The 21,013-nt window shown below is 39.2% G+C and overlaps 2 protein-coding genes across 3 annotated transcripts; both read left to right on the top strand.

Moving 5' to 3' along the window:
* Positions 1-992: 992 nt before the first annotated feature.
* LOC122830834 (kallikrein 1-related peptidase b22-like) lies at positions 993-3,150 on the top strand. The gene is made up of 6 exons (XM_044116546.1): positions 993-1,101; positions 1,279-1,468; positions 1,546-1,728; positions 1,879-1,940; positions 2,498-2,646; positions 2,749-3,150. Exons 1-6 carry the CDS (start codon positions 1,065-1,067, stop codon positions 2,914-2,916), a joined length of 789 nt encoding a protein of 262 aa, XP_043972481.1. The 5' UTR covers positions 993-1,064; the 3' UTR covers positions 2,917-3,150.
* A 10,392-nt stretch (positions 3,151-13,542) lies between these two features.
* On the top strand, positions 13,543-15,706 carry LOC122830870 (snake venom serine protease Dav-PA-like). Of its 2 annotated transcripts, none has more exons than XM_044116609.1 (6): positions 13,543-13,610; positions 13,838-14,030; positions 14,113-14,298; positions 14,614-14,675; positions 14,777-14,901; positions 14,991-15,706. In XM_044116609.1, exons 1-6 carry the CDS (start codon positions 13,574-13,576, stop codon positions 15,126-15,128), a joined length of 741 nt encoding a protein of 246 aa, XP_043972544.1. In that variant the 5' UTR covers positions 13,543-13,573; the 3' UTR covers positions 15,129-15,706. The 2 variants fall into 2 exon arrangements, with proteins under 2 accessions (XP_043972544.1, XP_043972545.1); XM_044116610.1 differs by having other exon boundaries at positions 14,777-14,892.
* The last annotated feature ends 5,307 nt before the right edge of the window (positions 15,707-21,013 follow it).

Genomic DNA, 21,013 nt, shown 5'->3' on the forward strand with positions numbered 1-21,013 from the left:
CTCCAGCTGCGTTCCGGGCAAGAGGCGGGATCACCCTGGACAGGTCGCCAGTCTGTCGCAGGGCAACACAGAGACATACAACCATTCACACACACTCACACACACAAACACACACACACACACACACACACACACACACACACACACTCACACCTAGGGAGAATTTAGAGAGACCAATTAACCTGACAGTCATGTTTTTGGTCTGTGGGAGGAAGCCGGAGAACCTGGAGAGAACCCACCATGCACAGGGAGAACATGCAAACTCCATGCAGAAAGACCCCGGGCAGGGAATCAAACCCAGGACCTTCTTGCTGCAAGGCAACAGCTCTACCAACTGAACCACTGTGCAGCCCTCTAGTTAAGTTCTAAAATCTAAAAATATTTCTACAGCCACAATATTTTCTGGAAAAGGTGCATATTGTACATCTATAGTCATAGTAATGATATCAATAAATACTTGTCAAAATATTTCAGCTAATGCCTGACATCCATTTTAGTGGTCAGGTGATCATTTGTAATGTCTCCAAATTCATAGTTGCTATTTGGAAACTAAGTCAGTAGTATTAGTCTTTAGAAGTTGCTTGATGTTACAAAATATTTTTACCTGCTAGAGTTTTCTAAAGCAGAAGGAGGGACTGGATATTCCTGTGTTTGTCTACATGCTTTTTCATCTGTCTGCTATTTGGGATTCAAGTACATTTTCTTGCACTTGCAGAGGATGGCCAGTAGTTGGCAGTGTATTGTATGATGCACTATTGTCCACTTTAGTGGACAATACTGTGTCCATTTACAATATAAAAGCCCATATAAACACAAGAAAATGGCTTTTGGATGGCTGCCCACAGCCCACTATGCAAACCATTGGACTGAAACTGACTGAGCAACCAGCAATAAAAACTGTTAGACATACAGAGAGCCTGCAGAACCATGGATCAGACCCTAGCCAGCTTGGCAGAGATCAGTGTCCATCCTGTGATCGGTAGCTTCCTGTCCAACAGGAAGTGGTGAACAGAGTTTAAAAGCCGCTGCAGGACTGCACACATTCACAGGAAGCTGGACCAGCGATGGCTCTGCTGAAGGTTCTGCTGCTGCTGGGGCTGGGTGAGTCGGACACACTGGAAACACTGGAAACACTGGAAACACTTCCACTGGCTCTGAATGCTATGAATTATGTTGCTCTGTGTTTTATTTTATCCTTTCCATTACAAGCTGTCATGTTGGTTCCTTATTTCTACTGTGTGAATTTAATTTGCTAAAACAAGCAACTTTCTTCTCCAGGAGTTGCAGTGAGCTCAGTGTCTCTGCAGAAGAGAATTATTGGAGGTGAGAAATGTAGAGACGATGAGCGTAGGTATCATGTGAAGATCTATGGACATAGTAAGACACAGGACTATATTTGTGGAGGATCTCTAATCAGTCATCGGTGGGTTCTGACTGCAGCTCACTGCTGGGAGTCAGATCCAGGATGGTGAGTTAGGAAATATTTTACTGAAAAATCTTCAATAACTCTATTTTATCTGTATTAATTGTGTTTTATTTGCCTAGGGTTATTGAGGCACATGTAGGAGTTCATCCTAAAAGTGCTCCAAAGGAGATTCATAGAATCACTCATTATGAGATTTATAGAGACAGCAACGGTCGTAAACATGACATCATGCTCCTCAGGCTGCCCAGACTAACAACAATCCAACCAATCAGCCTAGCTGCCTGTCCAGATACTCTCCTACTGTAAGTTTTATTTTCTCAAATTTCAGAATTTGGTTCTTGATCTGCAAGATGATGCAAAGTTCATCCAGGAAAACCTTTGAGCTCTGGTCTCCCAGAGTTAGTTGTTTTTCTTAATGTGATTTATTTTTAGTTTGTTTTCTTGTGTTTCAGTGGCACCAAGGTTCAGATTGCAGGTTATGGAGGATCAAAACTTGGCCTGTTTAACAAAAGAAGTGAGATGAATGTTCATGTTTTTCATCGTTTTTATTATTACCTCAAAATGATTCAGACAATTCAAACCATTTTTAGACTCTGCTGAAGCTGAACTTAGCAACTTGTTGAAGTTTTGATAATTGAAAACTCTCTGAGATAAACTGCTTAAAGCTGAAATAGGAAGTTTGGAGAAAACTGTGACCTTACCCTGAAAATTAGAACCAGCAACATTACAGGTCTCTCTCCTGTAAAGGGATCAGGGTGTAAACAAGCATTGATTGACAGCGCTAAGACCCTCCTCTAGGCTCTGATTGGTTGTTTTTGACCTGGAGTGTTGCATTTCTGCAGACAGCTGGGACAACAGGGATGAGGTGGAGGAGATCAATGCTTTCATAGATTATCTGTCTCATATTTACCAGGAGGACATAGTGACAGTTTTGATAAAAATGTAAAAAAAACTTTTTATACAAGCAACATACTGCAGTTTAACGACCACAGACAACAAGGTGATATCCTGAGCAAAATGTGACAACACTTAAAACTGAACTTACATGTTGATGCTGCTTTTCTTCTACAGTCCATCATCGTTCAGATGATCTCCAGTGTGCAGAGATTAAGATTGATAAACATCACAAGATGGAGCTGCTCATGTCAAAACATGAGTTCTTTGAATACAGTTTCCAGAAGTGGTACAGTGCGAGAAGCTCTAAGAAGGACATATCTGAAGTACGTCAGTCTTTAAACTTTTGTTCTGTACAAAAGCTTGATATCTATTTTACTGGATAAATCACAGCAGCACATAAACTGAAAGCTTTGTGTTTGTGACAGGGCGACAATGGTGGAGGATGGGTGTTCCAGAACAGGCTGTATGGTGTCTGTGCCTTCTCTGGACATCCAGAATATGCACTCAGTGCACCAAGTGCTTTCATTGACATCTGTGGCTACAAGGATTGGATAACAGACAGAATTAATGAACCAGAAGAAACATTAGTCTGAATTGTGGCTAAATGTTCCTGACATCATAAAGTTAAATAGTTCAAGTTAATATTTAAATTAAATTTTTCAGTTGATTCATTTTGTGATTTGCAGCTGAATTATTTGGGGATTAAAGTTATTGTGCACAAATTAATCTGTGACAATCTAATTTCTGAATAAGTTAAGCTGCTGTTTGTAATAATCGGTAATAATATCCAATGTCACATGACTAGAAAATAAATGGCTGTTATTTGATTAGATTGCCTGTCTTGCCTTTATTCCTGGTTATTAGTAAAGACAATAACAGTGTCATGACTTCAGCCCTTCAGCTCTGCCTTGGTTGGGCTGATTGCTCGTCGCCCTCACCTGCACTGAGCTGGTCCCTATTTTAACAGCTGCTCTTCACCAGCTCAGTGCGAGATCATCTGCTGCCACCGTCACAGCTTTCAAGCCTTGTTTTATGTTCCACAGAATTTTCTGGTTTTCTGATCCTGCCTGTTTTAGACCACAGATCTTTGCTTAATCCTTTGGCTGTGGGAAGTCTTGTTACTGAACCCTGCCTGTCCCTGACCCTGCCTGTCCCTGACCCTGCCTGTCTCTGACCCTGCCTGTCCCTGACCCTGCCTGTCTCTGACCCTGCCTGTCCCTGACCCTGCCTGTCTCTGACCCTGCCTGTCCCTGACCCTGCCTGTAAAAATAAACTTTTGGTGAATCATCATCTTGTCTTGGCTGCGTTTTGGGTTCTGGCTGTGTTTGCTTTTACGTTACAGTACGATCTTGCCAGTATGAACCCACAGCCAAATCCTGATTGGTGTTCAAAGGTAGAGGGTGCCATTACTGGCCTAGAGAGAAATGTCCAGGGACTTTCTTCTCTAAGGGTTTCCCAAGCCCAAGGTAGGCCCTCAGTTACACGCCCTTACAGAAAAAATCCCATGAAAAGCACATGTGATCACATAATCCACCAAAAAAAATCACGTTTTCACATGTGATGACATGTGATCACATGTGATCAAGTATTTTGTTCATGTGTTTAATGTTCCTTGCATCTTGTGATCACATAATTTTTTTCACATGTCAATATCATTAAATTGCCTGTCATACCCACATTTCTCAATATTTTTAAGTACTTGAATGTATTGTAGTTATACATTTAAGATATATTTAATGAATGTACAACATATATATTCACATTTAATATTTTTGAAATGTTATGTCAACGATGAAATAAATCTGATAAGTAAACACTGACACCCATCTGTAACGTAATTCAATTTTTATTTTTTTAACATTGAAATAATTTTTTTTGTTTATTAAAAATTGAACAATGCATATCAAGCAACATGTCAGAAAGAGAAATCAATGTCAATATGACAGAATTGGTACAATAGATAATTTTCGTCAATCCAAACATGACCTATTTTATGCAAGACCCAACCATAAGGTTACAATAAAAACAGGATGCCCTAACAAAATATACAAATTGACTTGACCAGAGTAAAAGTATACAAAAGTTTATTTTTTCCCCTTTATTAATAATCCTAATGACCAAAGTGCTTCACAATAATTACATCATAGATATTTAAATGACAGAATATATACAATTAACTGTGATAAAAAAATATATAATAGACTTTGCATTGAAATACCAAGAAAATAATAGTACAAAACAAACTCCAATACACACACACACATATATATATATATATATATATATCATTTAATTAAATAAAAAATACACATACAGAACAATTGGCAGTTCCGTAGACATTAATCACGCTCCAAATTGTTTGGCAGTAAGCAAAGTATATAGCTGTCATTGCTCTTCCTGTACATAACATATTTATCTACCAACTCACTCATGTCCACAGCAGTCAAATCTGTCAAATCAGAAGTGACGGACATTATGTGTTCGATCTGGCACCTTGACTGTCCACAGTCCATAAAAAACCTCGGTCGTGAAACACATCTTTTAACAAATGACATTATATGCTTTGAACTATCACAACAGCTAACGCTTGCAAAACTGACAATTTGGCAAGAGTTTCCATCAGACAATCTCACAAAACTGTTATTCCGCTTACGTTTTCTGCAGTAATTAATGCTCATAAACATTTGAAAGTTTACTGTTGCCTTGTGGTAAAACACAGCTTGATCTATTACAGGGCGTCCGAGATGGTTCTCAGTTACTTCCTTTTCATTTTGATTGAGGGCTCTGGAAACACCATGGCCAAAAAATACTACATTATCTACAGGTTTAGCATATTTCTTTCTGTTATATCCACTCATAACTACATCTAAAATTTGTTTTACTCTGGTTCCAGCATTTTCCATCACACCATCACCTATCATTTCTACATTCTTTAGCATTAGAAAAGAAGTTATTATCTGTAAGGGTACAGACTGAGTTCCATTATATAATTTTAAGAGGAAGCCATTTGTTCCTTCAAAGCTATATTAATTGTGACACCATAAAGGTCCCCAATTTCTGACAGTATCACTTAGATGAAGGAGAAGATGAACGTTGTATGTCATGTGCAATTTGCCATATAAGATTTCGAAATCGTGCACAAACTCTTTTAGGTGTTCAGACGCATAGAAGAGCTCCAGGTGAGTTAGAGATGTTTTTTGTAAGACATAAACAGATTGGCATAACAAGTGTGCTAGAAATCTACCTGGGAGAATGGATTTTAAAACTACGGGACCATAAAACAAAAGAAAGGCTCTCCATTCTGAGGCTTTCCAATATGCTCTGGTGACAAGAGATCGAGGCATTCTTGTAATGTTAGATGAAATTTTAAATGTTCGAACTTTTGAGTCCATCTCTTTTAGTTTGGTTCCGATATACCAAGGCTCTCTGTGATAAGAACAGTCAAACCACAGTGTAGACAACTGTCTCATTACACCCAAATCAATACAATGCATTGAATCAACAACAAATCCTGACACTATGTCAAAGAAGGGAAGTGACAGTAGAGGTGTTGGTCCTTTCACACCAAAGTTTTCTGCAGCCATATCATCTCTGCCATACTCAATCATACTTTGGTGACAACGCTCTGTCACGTCTTCTTGGTAAGTGTATACATGAACATAACCTTTTCCTTTTTCTACTCTAAGTCCAGCATGTAAACACCAATTGCAGCCAAATTTTCCATTGAATTGCTTGATATTTTGCAATGAGGCCCGCATAACACTATTACATGAACAAATGATTGAATAAGACCTTATCGTTTGACCCTTCAAAAACCACTCAAAACCAGGGGAACTCAGAGTTTTCATCTCTTTTATGAAAGGTTTAAAAAATGTGGAAATGTCTGGCCTTCTAACACCAAACCACAATGCCGTTAAAAACATTTCTCTTCCTTATCTCTGGTTGGAGCTCATTTATGTGACAAAGCAAGGGCCAAATAGAAAAAGAAGATGATTTGAAGATAGGTACGCCGTCCGTGTTAAAGGTAAGGCTAAAAGAATAATCTTTTTTTAAGTTTGACTCATTGGAAATGTCTTGATAAACTTTGCCATCCATAACATCAGAAATTGTTTCTGAATTTCTTGACCTAGTTTTTCTATAGTTTAATAACTCTCCCAAATGTAATGTCTGCAGAACATGTTTCAATTGATCTGTGAGAGACAAGGGAAAAAAGAAACTGCCACTATTAGTTATTTCATTTTTGTCAAAAGTCTGTTGGCAAGTTATACAGGCATAATTTTCCAAATTTCCTAGGCAATTTGGGCAATACACAAGATAATCGTATGTTTGAACAACTTTTTGAAAAGGTATTTTGAGGCAGGCAAAAGGCAGTCTGATGGCAGAACCAACATCAGAATTTGGAGGAGTTTCTGTAGACCATCTTGTGTCAATCCCACAGTGGCAGCAAAGGTCATTATGATTAAGATAGTTTGTCCAAGGGTCACAGTTGCTCCATTATACAGCGGAGATTTCAAACTATCATCATTTATCTAGAGGAAGATAAATGTCCATATCAATTGTCTGACAAATTAGTTAATGAAACATTTTCTCCATATTGTCACCTCCCAAAAACAAAAGTCTGTCAGTTTTTGACAAAGATAAATTTGGCAAAAAAAAAAAAAAATAGACAAATCAAAACACTTCTAGGCAAAAAGGACTATTATTTGGGGAAATTGACAATATTATAATTAATAAATAATTGAATCCCAACTCACACCAACATCTGAATCTGGAGATCTGGACCTCTCCTGTCAGCACCGTCTCTGTGGTCATCACCCAAGTACTCCAACACCTGTATATATATATATATATATAGAGAGAGAGAGATCTATATATCTATATCTATATATATATATAATGACCTTCCAGCGTGCATCCAAGCTGCCTCGTCTTACACTGGAGCGAAAGACGAGGCAGCTCAAGGCGATGGAGCAGAAAATCCAATTGTTGCCGTCCGTAGCTGTCAACCTGAAGAAACAGTTGCTTGATGCAAACTGTAAAATTCAAGCTCTGGAAGGTGGTGCAGCATTTTATGCTGATGGTAGATATATTCATAGTATATCATGTTGATTATAGGTTTTATTTCTGTTTTATATTTTAATGTTAATTAACATATGATATAATGGTATGTTATTAGGTATTTCTAAATATTTTTGGTTCTTGGATAGTTTATTTTTTCCCTTGTTTTTACAAATCCATTGTTAATAAAAGGAAAGAGATTCAATTTTGATTAAAAAAATCTAAAAAACTGTAAAATATCAAACTCAAAATTGAGCTGTACAAAATAATGACATTCATTCAGTCATTTAGATGTGAAATAATGGTTTAATAAATATTCACCCCTGTGTAGTGAGCATGTATGAGCTTCCTGTTTGTGAGGTCCTGCGACAGACTTTTCCAACGTGAACTGTCCCTGTTGCTAATTTGCTGCTGCAGAAACCCACCAGCAACTTTCCTGATCCCAGCGGGATAAAGGTGTAAGAGAATGAATGGATTAAATTAAGTCAATACATTTTATAGACAATGTGTCAGTATTTCTATATCTTTTTATTGTTCAGAGTGTGGATTGTCCAGAGAATTTATTTATTTTACTATATTCAGTTGGAATTGCTTTATGTGTTCTGATATCGGTTTTTTTATGCTAAAATCTTTCAGAAAAAACAGATGCAGTCACTCAGACTGAGGAGGAGGAGGAGGAAGACATGAGCTGGACGGCTGATAGTTGATTTTTTTTTCTTTAAGTACAGAGATTTTTTCACATTTGTTAAATTTTTATTTCATAAACTTTTTTAAAGTTGTTTTATTAAAGAAAAGTGTTCTATATTTGTGAATGGATTCATTTTACATTTATGTAACATGATAAAACAAGATGACCCCTCTAGGGTAAAAGGTAGTTTCATGTGAAGTTTAGTTAAAGTTTGAGTGAAAGACAAAGTGGGATATTTACAGACTAAAGTTAGTTTGGTATGAATGTTGATGTCACACAACTCTATTGTGGTTTTGACAGAGATTAGTTGGAAGGGAAGATTTTATTTAATTTGTTGGTTTCTATTTTTACGGTTGAACAACATGGATGGTGGAAAACCCAAAGACCTGAACAGGGTTAGTAAGGAGCTGGAGGAGAGACGGAGCAGCAACATCCACAGCAGGTGGGATAGTGAGAAGTGAGACACAAAGTATGCATCCAAGATACCTTATATACACACTGGCTGGTGCAACAAAGATGGGAAAAATTGAGTAATCTTCATAAAATTAGAAGGTTTTTTGAAATAAGTAATAAAATGGAATTAGTTTAGTAAAATATAAATGCTGTGCTTTGTCTACCAATAAATAGTCACATAAAAAACTTGAAATGCTGTCTTTAGTTTCTAACAGCACAATAAAACAAAGTTAGAGATGTTATCTTTACTGCTTTTTCTTCAAATTCATAAATATATTAGGGTGTGTGACAGACTGTGTGAATGATGGGCATTAACTTTGTTAATGCCCTCACCTCACAACTCCTCTGGGCTGAATACTGACCAGTTCTCTGTCCAACAGGTCCAGAAAGTCTGTAAAACCTGGGTCTTACCCTAAAAAAGGTATTCAAGAGACAATCTATTCAAACTGGTGGCGAAAGGGACCCGTCTAGCTCTAACTACCTCCAATCCAGAAGTTACGACCCTTTTCAGTTAAGAAACAATCAGCTGAGTAGCCCTCACAGCTGCAATCAAATGACTCAATTAATTTCAATGTCTACAAACCTCATCAAAATTTTAATGTATATATATTTGTTAAGTAAGCTTTAGCAGGGAAAATGACAAGCAGATCAATTCATTAAAGATTATAGAGTTCAAATAAAATCAACTTAAATTAGATCAATTTAATCCCTTCCTAACAACCTCCCTACTCTGTCATCAGTCTATCAAATAAGACTTTTGGGCGAAGTACTCGGTTCCCCCTCGGTTCCAGGGTGTGGTCCTCTGCTGGTCTTCTTGCTGCACTTGTGTCGAGTCTCAACGCCGGGGATGAAGAACAACGTCTCACCCCGTCTTCGAGGTTTTATACTTTTACACATCATCAAGTTTTCCTATGTAATTATCAATTTAATACATTACAACCATTATAGATCGTTTAGTTTATCATCATGGTATATTAAAATACAAAAATGCACATTTTGTGATCACCAGAACCCCCCAACACGTCGCCCAAAGGGCTAAGATTGCTCATCTATGGAGCCAGCGACGCTTCCTGCTGCCTTTGATGGACAAAGCTTGGTGCACCAGATAGATGAGGATGGAAACTGTCAGGAGCCCCTCAACAATAGCGGTGATAATCTTGAGAGGACCGGTACGGGTAGCATGGGTCCCCCCACACACCAACTCCATCCCCAGGGCGGTCATATCCGTAGTAAGCCATAGACACGCCACAATACCCCTGCGCCAGTTGATCCGGGTTCGGCCCATCAAGTAGCAAGCAAAGAGGGATGGAGCACAATCCCATCTTCGAAGAAGCATGGGTCGTAGGATGATCTTCGCATATCCTTGTAGTGCGACGAATATTCTCAGTGGTTGTTCAGCGGACCAGGAACCAGTGTGGCAGTAAACTACCCAGGGAAGATAACACCGACTTGCTCCAGGGTACTCACGTGAATGGGCGCAAAACGCGAAGTGGCATTAGAGGAGTTAGCAGATGAGTTAGATGCCATGATGTCCGAAGATGGTCTTTCTTGGGTCAGGTCTTTACTGCAGAGGGGCTGGTAGTCCTTCCCCTTGCAACGACAAAGTGTTTTTAGCCACACCTCCAGGACGACTTTGCCTGTAATCAAGGCTATGGCAACGCCCAAGAGACCTAGCAAATATGGCCACAACATGCTCAATACACTGAGCAACCAATGCTCAATAATGGTGAGACCTCCACCCACCACGTCAGCAACTTCTTCCACAACGTCGGTGACAATAGTTATCAAAGTTGAGCCCAGAGTCTCGTACAAGTAACAGTAATGTTGATGAAATCCTTTTCCACACGTCTGCCACACTTCTTTAGTCACTGTGCAGGTAAGATTGGAATATAGAACGTTAGGGCCGACCCAGTTGAACCCGTGGTCCACTTCTCCTTCACACAGACTCTTCTGGAATGCTTGACCCTCAGCAATGGCTATAACGGTTTTTGAGATGAAGGGAACCGGGAGGTTAAGACACAGACACACAGGTGACACTAAATACACAGGAGGTAATCAGGAAACGTGACACACAGGAAACTCGAAATAAACGCACAGAAAAACACAAAACATGACAAAAATATATGTATATATAACTGTTTAATATTTATATGGTTATAATTATCAATAAATATTCATGATAATAAATTATTTCATGTTGAAATGTAGATGCCTCGAGGAAAGCTGCATCAGAACCAGACTGTCTCTCCTCTTGTTGTTAATTCTTTATCTTTGGTATAAAACTCATGTGTTTCTCTGACTGACAGCTTTTCATCCAGACCTGCTTCATTACTGATTGTCCCACAGTCTCTCTGTATTGTTCAATATATGAATAAACCTGATTGAGTGATTTCACCTGAACAGTGCTTGGAAATAGGATTTTTCCACAACAATACTAATTGTAACTACATTTGTATGAAATCCAAATTTTTTCAGCCTACCTGTTAGTGAGTTACAGATATTGGTTACATTGCCTTGAGAAATGAGATTTTGTTAAAAATAAAACAGGTTTTAATGCAGAAAATGGTCAAATGTTCCAGGTTAAACCATTGGAACAGATACAGAGTGAGGTTCACCGTCCAGCTGGGCTCCACTCAGTTCACCTTAGGGGGGACACCAAGTGAAGCAAAGACTGTGGCGCCACTTCTGCTTTATTTTCTCCTCTTCCTGCTCTCTCTAACGTGTTTGTCTTCCTTAATCTGTTCTTGTTCTTGTGTTACTGTCGTCAGTCTTAAATGTTATGGTTGTGTAATCGTGCAGCAGTGTGTGTGTGAGCAGATAAAACAGATAAACGATAAAGAGTCCTTTTGTCCTTAACAGAGTGTTCCTTATGAATTACTTGTAACAATTTTGGTCTAAAGTTACAAGATTCATAGTTTCTTTTATGAAGGACATTTTAGTTCCATTAGTCTTTTTATCACAATGTAGCATCAGGGATTCTTTTCTATTTATGTTTGTCCTTAACTTGATCTTTGTTAGCACATTAGCTCCACTTTACACCAATCTAACTGTTAGCCACATAAAACAGATGTTTTTCTTTGAGTAGCAGATGAAAATGTAATCACATCTCTAATTAGTCAAATCACAGACTGTTACTTGCCGGATCGTCTTGCTGCTGCTCACCACTGCTCCCCGTCCCTTCTCCCTGGTTTCCTCATGGTCTCTTCATTTCTCTGCTTTGGTTTTATTTTTATTCTTTGGACTTTGTTGTTTTTTTTTGAAAGTTTGATTTTTAATTAAATCTCCAACAGAACTTTTCCGTCTCCTGCCTGCTGCATTTGGGTCCACACTTCAACCACACACATCATGCCAGACAGTGGTAATGCATTGAACTTTAAAGCCACTCTGTCCATTATGGTCAGTTTGGAATGAATATGTGTAAACATTTAAATATAAATGAAAATATTTTTTAAGAACCACAATAAAACCTAACTTTGTTACAAAATTAAATTGCTATAGTGAACCATTTTCTTACATTTTCAAGTTAAGAACTAAAATATACAAATATTTTTACAGCCAAAATATTTGCTGGAAATGGTGGATTTTGTACATCTATTGACATAGTAAAGATATCAATAAATACTTTTCTGTCATGAGGTGTGGAGGATTCGGTGGTGAGGCAAAACGCTAGGAGACCCAGGTAAGAGAAATATGGTAGATTTAATGATGAATGAAGCTCCAGACAGTCCAAATCCCTGGCAGCACTGCTAAGCAGAAGCTGATGCTCAACACAGGTAGGAACAGGGAGCACGAATGGACACACGAATGGACAGAAGTCAGAATGAGACGTAAGGACCCAACAACAACACACACACACACACAGGTGACACTAAGGAGGTGATCAGGGAACGAGACTCACCTGGGAACTAATCAAAGGGAGGCAGGACAACCCAAAGACTCAGACACACAGGAAACTCGAAATAAACAGAAAAACACGGAACATGACATTTTCAAAATATTGCCACTGATGCCTGATGTCCACTTTGGTGGACAGGTGATCATTTGTAACTACTCCAAATTCAAAGTTATCAAAAATAGTGATCTATTCAGTCCAGTGTGTTGTGAAATAATTATCTCTTCTCTCCTGTTTCTTTCTGTTCTTCTCATTGTCTAATTCTCTGCTAGCATGAAGGCTAGCTCTCCCACAACTTGAAACCTCTGGGCTTCACTGAAAATCAAGTTTTGTATTTTGTTATTTATTATGAAATTGTTGATTGAAACATGTCATATTTCAAGGTTGATTAAGAGCAATATTTGCTTTTGTTTAATATTTTATTTGTTATGGAACGGTTTTAGCCTTTTGCTAACAAAATGGGTCACTTTGACTCTAAGTGCTGCTGTTCAGCCCTGTGTGTTCACAAATGCATTAAAAGAATCAAGAAAACTGTAAAAGCAAAGAATCGTGGGTGATGAAAGAGGTCTGTGTCTTTAGAGAATCAGATGAGTTAAAATTTTACACTGTAACATTGTTCTGTTTCCAAATAAAAGAAGGAAACCCTATTTGTATAGAGGGTCATCGTCACAGCTCATCAATAAACAAAATGATTCTACTTTCAGGAGCAAAGGCAGATGTGAATTCTTGTGGGTTGGAAAAAACTTTTTTTTTCTTAAAAAATCTTCAACCTGAAAACAAGGACAAGTCGCTGTTTCTTCAGAAAGTCAGTTTAATTTCATCACGTTTACAATCAAGTTTTCCCTTGAGCAAAACTCACTGCAAAAACAGAAAATTTACCAATTATATTTAGTCTAGTTTCTATTACAAATCTCTCAGTTCACTTGAGATAAAGCAAAACTAACTACAGCAAAATATAGGAGCTGGTTGTTTTAAATCAATTCCTTAATGTTATTGAAAAGGATCTCATTGGCTGATTATTTAAGTTACAATAGGTGAAATGTTTCATTATTAGTGAATACCATCCTGTGATTGGTAGCTTCCTGTCCAACAGGAAGTGGTGAACAGAGTTTAAAAGCCATTGCAGGACTGCACACATTCACAGGAAGCTGGACCAGCGATGGCTCTGCTGAAGGTTCTGCTGCTGCTGGGGCTGGGTGAGTCGGACACACTGGAAACACTAGAAACACTGGAAACACTGGAAACACTTCCACTGGTTCCAGGGAGCCTGCTGCTCTCTGTGACTCTCAAACTTCCCTCTGATTCTTTTTCAGACTGAAATTTCTTTGAATGTAAACTGTGATGCTTTCAATCTTTAACTATTTTTCCATTTTCTGTTCCAGCAGCCTGATTTCTGAGTAAAGTCCTCCTTTTTCTTCTGCAGCTGTTCCAGTGAACTCAGGTGTTTCTCTGCAGAAGAGAATCATCGGAGGTCATGACTGTGATAACAAGGAGCATCTTCATTATGTTCGGCTGACGGGCACCAATGGTACTTCCACAATCCTGTGTGGCGGATCTCTGATCCACCCAGAGTGGATCCTTACTGCAGCTCACTGCTGGGAGTTGGAGGCAGGGTGGTAGGAAAGAGACATTAAGACATTTTTATCCACAGATGATCAGGTTTTCTGTGTGTTCATTATGATCTAACATTTTCTGAAGGACCTTTACAGCAGTGTTAGGAGTTCATCCCTCAACGGCTAAACAGGAGGATCAGATAATCCAAAAGAGTCCTGTGATTTATGTTAAAGACGGTCAGCTGCATGACATCATGTTGCTGAAGCTTCAGAGACCAGTAAGAAATATCCCACCTGCTCCTCTACCACGATGCAGTGACCGTCTTAAGGAGTAAGTCTTTCTCTGATCAAAAGCTTGACTTCAGGTTTTCTGTCTCAAATCCTCCAGTCCTGCTACCTCTGCTTCAGCACACCTGAGTCCGGTAATCAGGCCACCAGCAGAACCAGAACCCATTTAGCTCAGGTGTGCTGGACCAGAGACCCGTTTAAAGGACGCAGGACACATCACTGAGGACTGGAGGTGGACACTCCTGTGGCAGTGGAAGACATCCTTCATGGATTTATTTTCTGTTGTTTCATTGTTCCTTCTAACGATTCATTTTCTTCATTGTCGTCCTCATTGACATTTATTCTAATTGTGTTTCAGTGGTGATAAAGTTCAGCTGGCAGGAGAGGGAGCAACAACAACCGGTCCTAATAATGAACGATGTGAGAGAAATATTGAAGTTATGAGAATAAAATCTTGGTTTCTGTCTCTACAGAGAAGGTTGAGTGAAGAACATGTTAATGATTCTCATGATTCTCTACAGTACCGTTTGCTCCTGCTTCAGCACATATTCAGTGTGTTGACATGAACATCGCTGCTGTTTCCTACTTTGATCCGAAACGTGGGCATGTATTCCGTGCTGCATCACTGAACAAGGATGTATGTGTTGTAAGTTTGTTTCCTCAATATCTCTCTACAGTGATTAGAAGACGTTTCTGTTTTACAACATAAATATATTGATATACATTTTTCTACAGGGTGACTCTGGTGGAGGAGTGATCTTCAACAAGAGGCTTTATGGTGTGATTTCTGCAGGTGGAAACAATGCATGTCAGAAAGCAGCTTTCATCATGGATGTGTGTGAATACATGACATGGATAAGCAAATCAACTTAAACAAAAAGTATTAAAAAAGTATCATTAAATAAAATTCTCAAATTTATCATGAAATCAAATTTTCTCTGTTGAGGTTACTAGAGATCATCCCATTTCCCCATGCTGGACATTTTGGTTTAGCAGTAACAATACATAAAACTGCCTGTAAAATGAGTCATAAATTAATGTCTAGACTTAATAAAACTGAACTTAATGAGCTGAGGAACGTTTCACACATGAGGAAGTCACCCTGAGACCCGAGACCTGCTGCTCTGAGTCAGGACTCTTCCTCCATCCTACAGAGACAGAAGCTCATCAGACCTACAGAGATCCCTGCCTTCATCGATCATCATCCTCCTCCTGCTGCAACACCTCCTTCATCATCAGGACAGGTCTGGGCTTGGAAACGCCAAACTCTCAAAGGTTCCCTCTTCAGCTCTCAGTGTCAGCTTTAGGGAAAGATGGACTAGATGATTGATTTTACTTATTTGATTATTTCTGCTGTACTAACTCTTGCAAAAATGTCTTACTAATAAAATATTTAGCATAAAGAAAATCTTAAAGATGTTGTGGGGGCATGCTGTGGCGGCGCAGGGGGTTAGCACGCCCCATGTTTGGAGGCCTTAGTCGACGCGGACGTCGCGGCTTCAACTCCCGCATGTCTTCCCCCCTCTCTTCACCCTCTTTCCTGTCTGCCTACTGTGACAAAAATACGAGCCACTATCACCACAAAAACTCCTCAATAAAAAAAAGGAAAGAAAAAAAAAGATGTTGTGGACATTCAGTTATTGAGTCGCCTCAAAGTTCTTTGATGGTTGTAAAACAGCTCTGATAAAGAGGAAGTGACCATTAACAGGTGAGCTCTGTGAAACTAGCTGGCTGCAGCTGATCAGTATGGATGATTCTCAGGGGAAGAAGGTTGGGACACCTGGATGGAGGCCGTCAGGAACCAGGAGACTCTTTCTGGACAGCTGCTTTAATCAGAGTTTACTTCAGTTCTGGATAAATATTTAGAAACTCAATCAACCTGTTAGACAGAGAGCTGGAAGCATCTCCCCTCTCAGAAGAAGTAAGTAGTACTTACTGGCAAGTAAGTAAGAAAGTAAATGTGGTAATGCTACTAAAAGTTTGTTGCCAACTGCCAGTAAATCCAACAAGAAAAAGAGGAGATGAACCGCATTGAAAAACGTGGTGGAGTTATTAAGAAACAAGTGTTTTTGCAGACAGTTTGTTCATAGATATCAACTCTACACTCTTGCTACTGTGATAATTTTAGACCGGAATTCACTGTACAGTAGGTGGAAAGTCATATGTAATGCTCACTAACGCATTAGCATTCATTAGCACAGTGAATGGACTTTGAGTACTATGAGCTAACTCGGCTAACAGAAGACTTAACTAAGGTTTCCATCGTGGGAGCATTCCAGAGTTGAGGTTAGTGCAGAGAGATGATCTTACACTGAGAGTTTTGTGACTGTGTCGGACTTTCCTTCTGTTTCCTTGAGTCCTGTGGACCGAGGGACTGGTGAAGGAGCTGAAGACATCTTACCAACTGGGACTAAGGACAGGTGAAATTCCAAGAAGGTTCAAGATTTTCCCTCGGCGTAAGGTATAAAATTTCACGCTTCATCATCACATCAGGCCTGATATGTTTGGGGGTTTTTTGGTGACTATATTGTAGTTCATTATTGCCGGTTTAAGTGGATATTGAAGTGTGGACCCACATTAACTAACAGGTTTTGTGAAACCAAAGTACTGAAACATTTATCATTTTTGTGAATTTATTGTTGTGTTAATATATGTTCAAAAGTTCAATACATACAGGTGTGTGTTTGATTTCTTGTAGAATAGTACTTGGAGTTTATTATTATTCAAATCTGTATTATGGGGTAAAAAGAATGGAAAAGTACTAGCGTATTATTACTGTAAGGTGAGTGAAACTTAACAATGTTTAAACATGAGAATGTACTAGAGTTATATTTGTAAGTTAACGGGTTTAATAAACATGGGCCCTTACCTACTTCAGAGCGGTATAACTGGGCTACAATATTCTAGCTCCTGTTGCTAAGTATCTTCTGGTCTACTTCCTGTTGCTAAGTATCCTCTGGTCTACTTCCTGTTGCTAAGTATCCTCTGGTCTACTTCCTGTTGCTAAGTATCCTCTGGTCTACTTCCTGTTGCTAAGTATCCTCTGGTCTACTTCCTGTTGCTAAGTATCCTCTGGTCTACTTCCTGTTGCTAAGTATCCTCTGGTCTACTTCCTGTTGCTAAGTATCTTCTGGTCTACTTCCTGTTGCTAAGTATCTTCTGGTCTACTTCCTGTTGCTAAGTATCCTCTGGTCTACTTCCTGTTGCTAAGTATCCTCTGGTCTACTTCCTGTTGCTAAGTATCCTCTGGTCTACTTCCTGTTGCTAAGTATCCTCTGGTCTACTTCCTGTTGCTAAGTATCTTCTGGTCTACTTCCTGTTGCTAAGTATCTTCTGGTCTACTTCCTGTTGCTAAGTATCTTCTGGTCTACTTCCTGTTGCTAAGTATCCTCTGGTCTACTTCCTGTTGCTAAGTATCCTCTGGTCTACTTCCTGTTGCTAAGTATCTTCTGGTCTACTTCCTGTTGCTAAGTATCTTCTGGTCTACTTCCTGTTGCTAAGTATCTTCTGGTCTACTTCCTGTTGCTAAGTATCTTCTGGTCTACTTCCTGTTGCTAAGTATCTTCTGGTCTACTTCCTGTTGCTAAGTATCCTCTGGTCTACTTCCTGTTGCTAAGTATCTTCTGGTCTACTTCCTGTTGCTAAGTATCCTCTGGTCTACTTCCTGTTGCTAAGTATCTTCTGGTCTACTTCCTGTTGCTATGTATCCTCTGGTCTACTTCCTGTTGCTAAGTATCTTCTGGTCTACTTCCTGTTGCTAAGTATCTTCTGGTCTACTTCCTGTTGCTAAGTATCCTCTGGTCTACTTCCTGTTGCTAAGTATCCTCTGGTCTACTTCCTGTTGCTAAGTATCCTCTGGTCTACTTCCTGTTGCTAAGTATCCTCTGGTCTACTTCCTGTTCTGGGTTGGAAGAACGGGAGTTTAAAAGTTGTTCCTAAGGTAGATTTTTCTGCATTATTAGTTTCTTCCAATTTCTGTTCTGGGTTGCCAGATAAGTGTAAGTATGTAACTGTCCTATTATGAAATCATCCGTGTGTAACTTTTATCTGATATTTAAATCAACATTTCATTGTCAGGACTCTTATGAAAGTCAGCAGGCCCGTTCCAGCAGAGCTGATAAACCATCTACCATGACTGGGAGGAGAGCAGAAAGGCCGATTCATGGCTGTGTGGTCACCAGTTCCTCATTGGCTCCCGCTACACAGGCTGCAGCCGCAGAGGTTCTGAAAACACATTTTAGTTAAATATTGTCTGAATAAATAACTGAGGTCAGGAGATTTGGTTGATTATTCAATGTTATTTGACTCAGAGGGACTGAATAAGATGCATGCCACACTTTTCAGGTTTTTTCTATATTCCTCCTGTTTTAAAACTTCTCAAATCCTTAAAATACTTAAACAGAGGACATGTGACTTCAGGCCAGAATCCACAGAGAAAATGATTTTTACTGAAAAGCAAAAACCTTCTGGTCTAATAATTAAAGGAAGCAAGTTAAAAACTTCTGATCCAAAGAAACTTAAGCTTAAAGTTTCCTGCCTGGTCAGCTGGTCTAAAGGTTTAGTTTTAATAAACTTTGTTTTTATGTCTTGTGAGGAAAAAGGGAAGAAGAAAATGTTTCATGTTGGAGAACTTCTGTTGGTTCTGATTTCTTGTTTTCTAGATTTTCTGGTTGAATTGTCTCTGTTTTCTCTGGTTCTGAGCTGAGCAGCTGAAAGCCTTTCCAACTGTTATAATGCGTAACCATGGCAACACGCTGTTGTTTTACAGTTTGGATCAACCAATTAGCATCTCAAACAATTCCCGAACTTTGACCCTAAATATCAGAGAAGTTGAACAGGAAGCTGGAACCATTTCCACCATCGATCACAGAGGATGGTGTCCCCTACTCCAACATCTCCAACATCTCTAAAAACAAAAATCAACTAAAAGCTTTAATTTACTTGATGAATCACATTTACCCATCGTTTTTATTTGAACTGATGAGTTGAGGTGTGAATATTTTTATCCAGGTTTTTCTGCTGTGAAGGAGAAAATAAAAAATCCTTTTTAGAAAATGTTGTGATTTAAATATAAAATGTTCCTGCAGGTTTTCCTCAGTAATGGCAACATTAAGCAAATCAGTGGGAGCCGCTGGTGCAGATCGCTCGTACTGTTTCCATGCAACGCAAAACTTTATGCAAAAACACTCAGGAGGCTGAAGGTCAGGAGAAGAACGAGAAGTTTTAACAAATAATGGAGGAACAAAACGTCAGATTCAAATTTAACTCAAATTTCATCCAAACATAAAAGAGAAAATCAGATTGTTTGATTTGTTTTAAGAATCAGAAACTTTAAATCATTTAAATCATTTAAAGCTGAAACGTTTTTCACCTCATTCAGCTGAAAGTCATCCAGAATCAAACCCATTACATTTCAGTTCCTGTTGGTTCCTTTCAGTTCCTGTTGGTTCCTTTCAGTTCCTGCTGGTTCCTGTTGGTTCTTTGTTGGTTCCTGTTGGTTCATATTGGTTCCTTGTTGGTTCTTTGTTGGTTCCTTGTTGGTTCCTGATGGTTCTTTGTTGGTTCCTGTTGGTTCTTTGTTGGTTCCTGTTGGTTCTTTGTTGGTTCCTGTTGGTTCCTGTTGGTTCGTATTGGTTCCTGTTGGTTCCTTTCAGTTCCTGTTGGTTCATGTTGGTTCCTGTTGGTTCCTTTCAGTTCCTGTTGGTTCTTTGTTGGTTCCTGTTGGTTCATATTGGTTCATGTTGGTTCCTTTCAGTTCCTGTTGGTTCTTTGTTGGTTCCTTTCAGTTCCTGTTGGTTCTTTGTTGGTTCCTGTTGGTTCCTGTTGGTTCCTGTTGGTTCCTTTCAGTTCCTGTTGGTTCCTTTCAGTTCCTGCTGGTTCCTGTTGGTTCTTTGTTGGTTTCTGTTGGTTCATATTGGTTCCTGTTGGTTCCTTTCAGTTCCTGTTGGTTCTTTGTTGGTTCCTGTTGGTTCCTGTTGGTTCTTTGTTGGTTCCTGTTGGTTCATATTGGTTCCTGTTGGTTCCTTTCAGTTCCTGTTGGTTCTTTGTTGGTTCCTGTTGGTTCATATTGGTTCCTGTTGGTTCCTTTCAGTTCCTGTTGGTTCTTTGTTGGTTCCTGTTGGTTCATATTGGTTCCTTGTTGGTTCCTGATGGTTCCTTGTTGGTTCCTGTTGGTTCTTTGTTGGGTCCTGTTGGTTCTTTGTTGGTTCCTGTTGGTTCCTGTTGGTTCATATTGGTTCCTGTTGGTTCCTTTCAGTTCCTGTTGGTTCTTTGTTGGTTCCTGTTGGTTCATATTGGTTCCTGTTGGTTCCTTTCAGTTCCTGTTGGTTCTTTGTTGGTTCCTGTTGGTTCATATTGGTTCCTGTTGGTTCCTTTCAGTTCCTGTTGGTTCTTTGTTGGTTCCTTTCAGTTCCTGTTGGTTCTTTGTTGGTTCCTGTTGGTTCCTGTTGGTTCTTTGTTGGTCCCTGTTGGTTCCTGTTGGTTCATATTGGTTCCTGTTGGTTCCTTTCAGTTCCTGTTGGTTCTTTGTTGGTTCCTGTTGGTTCCTGTTGGTTCATATTGGTTCCTGTTGGTTCTTTGTTGGTTCCTGATGGTTCTTTGTTGGTTCCTGTTGGTTCTTTGTTGGTTCCAGCTGGTTCTTTGTTGGTTCCTGTTGGTTCATATTGGTTCCTGTTGGTTCCTTGTTGGTTCCTGTTGGTTCTTTGTTGGTTCCTGTTGGTTCTTTGTTGGTTCCTGTTGGTTCCTGTTGGTTCCTTTCA

Source organism: Gambusia affinis, linkage group LG05 (genome assembly GCF_019740435.1).
Source record: "Gambusia affinis linkage group LG05, SWU_Gaff_1.0, whole genome shotgun sequence".
Taxonomy (NCBI): domain Eukaryota; kingdom Metazoa; phylum Chordata; class Actinopteri; order Cyprinodontiformes; family Poeciliidae; genus Gambusia; species Gambusia affinis.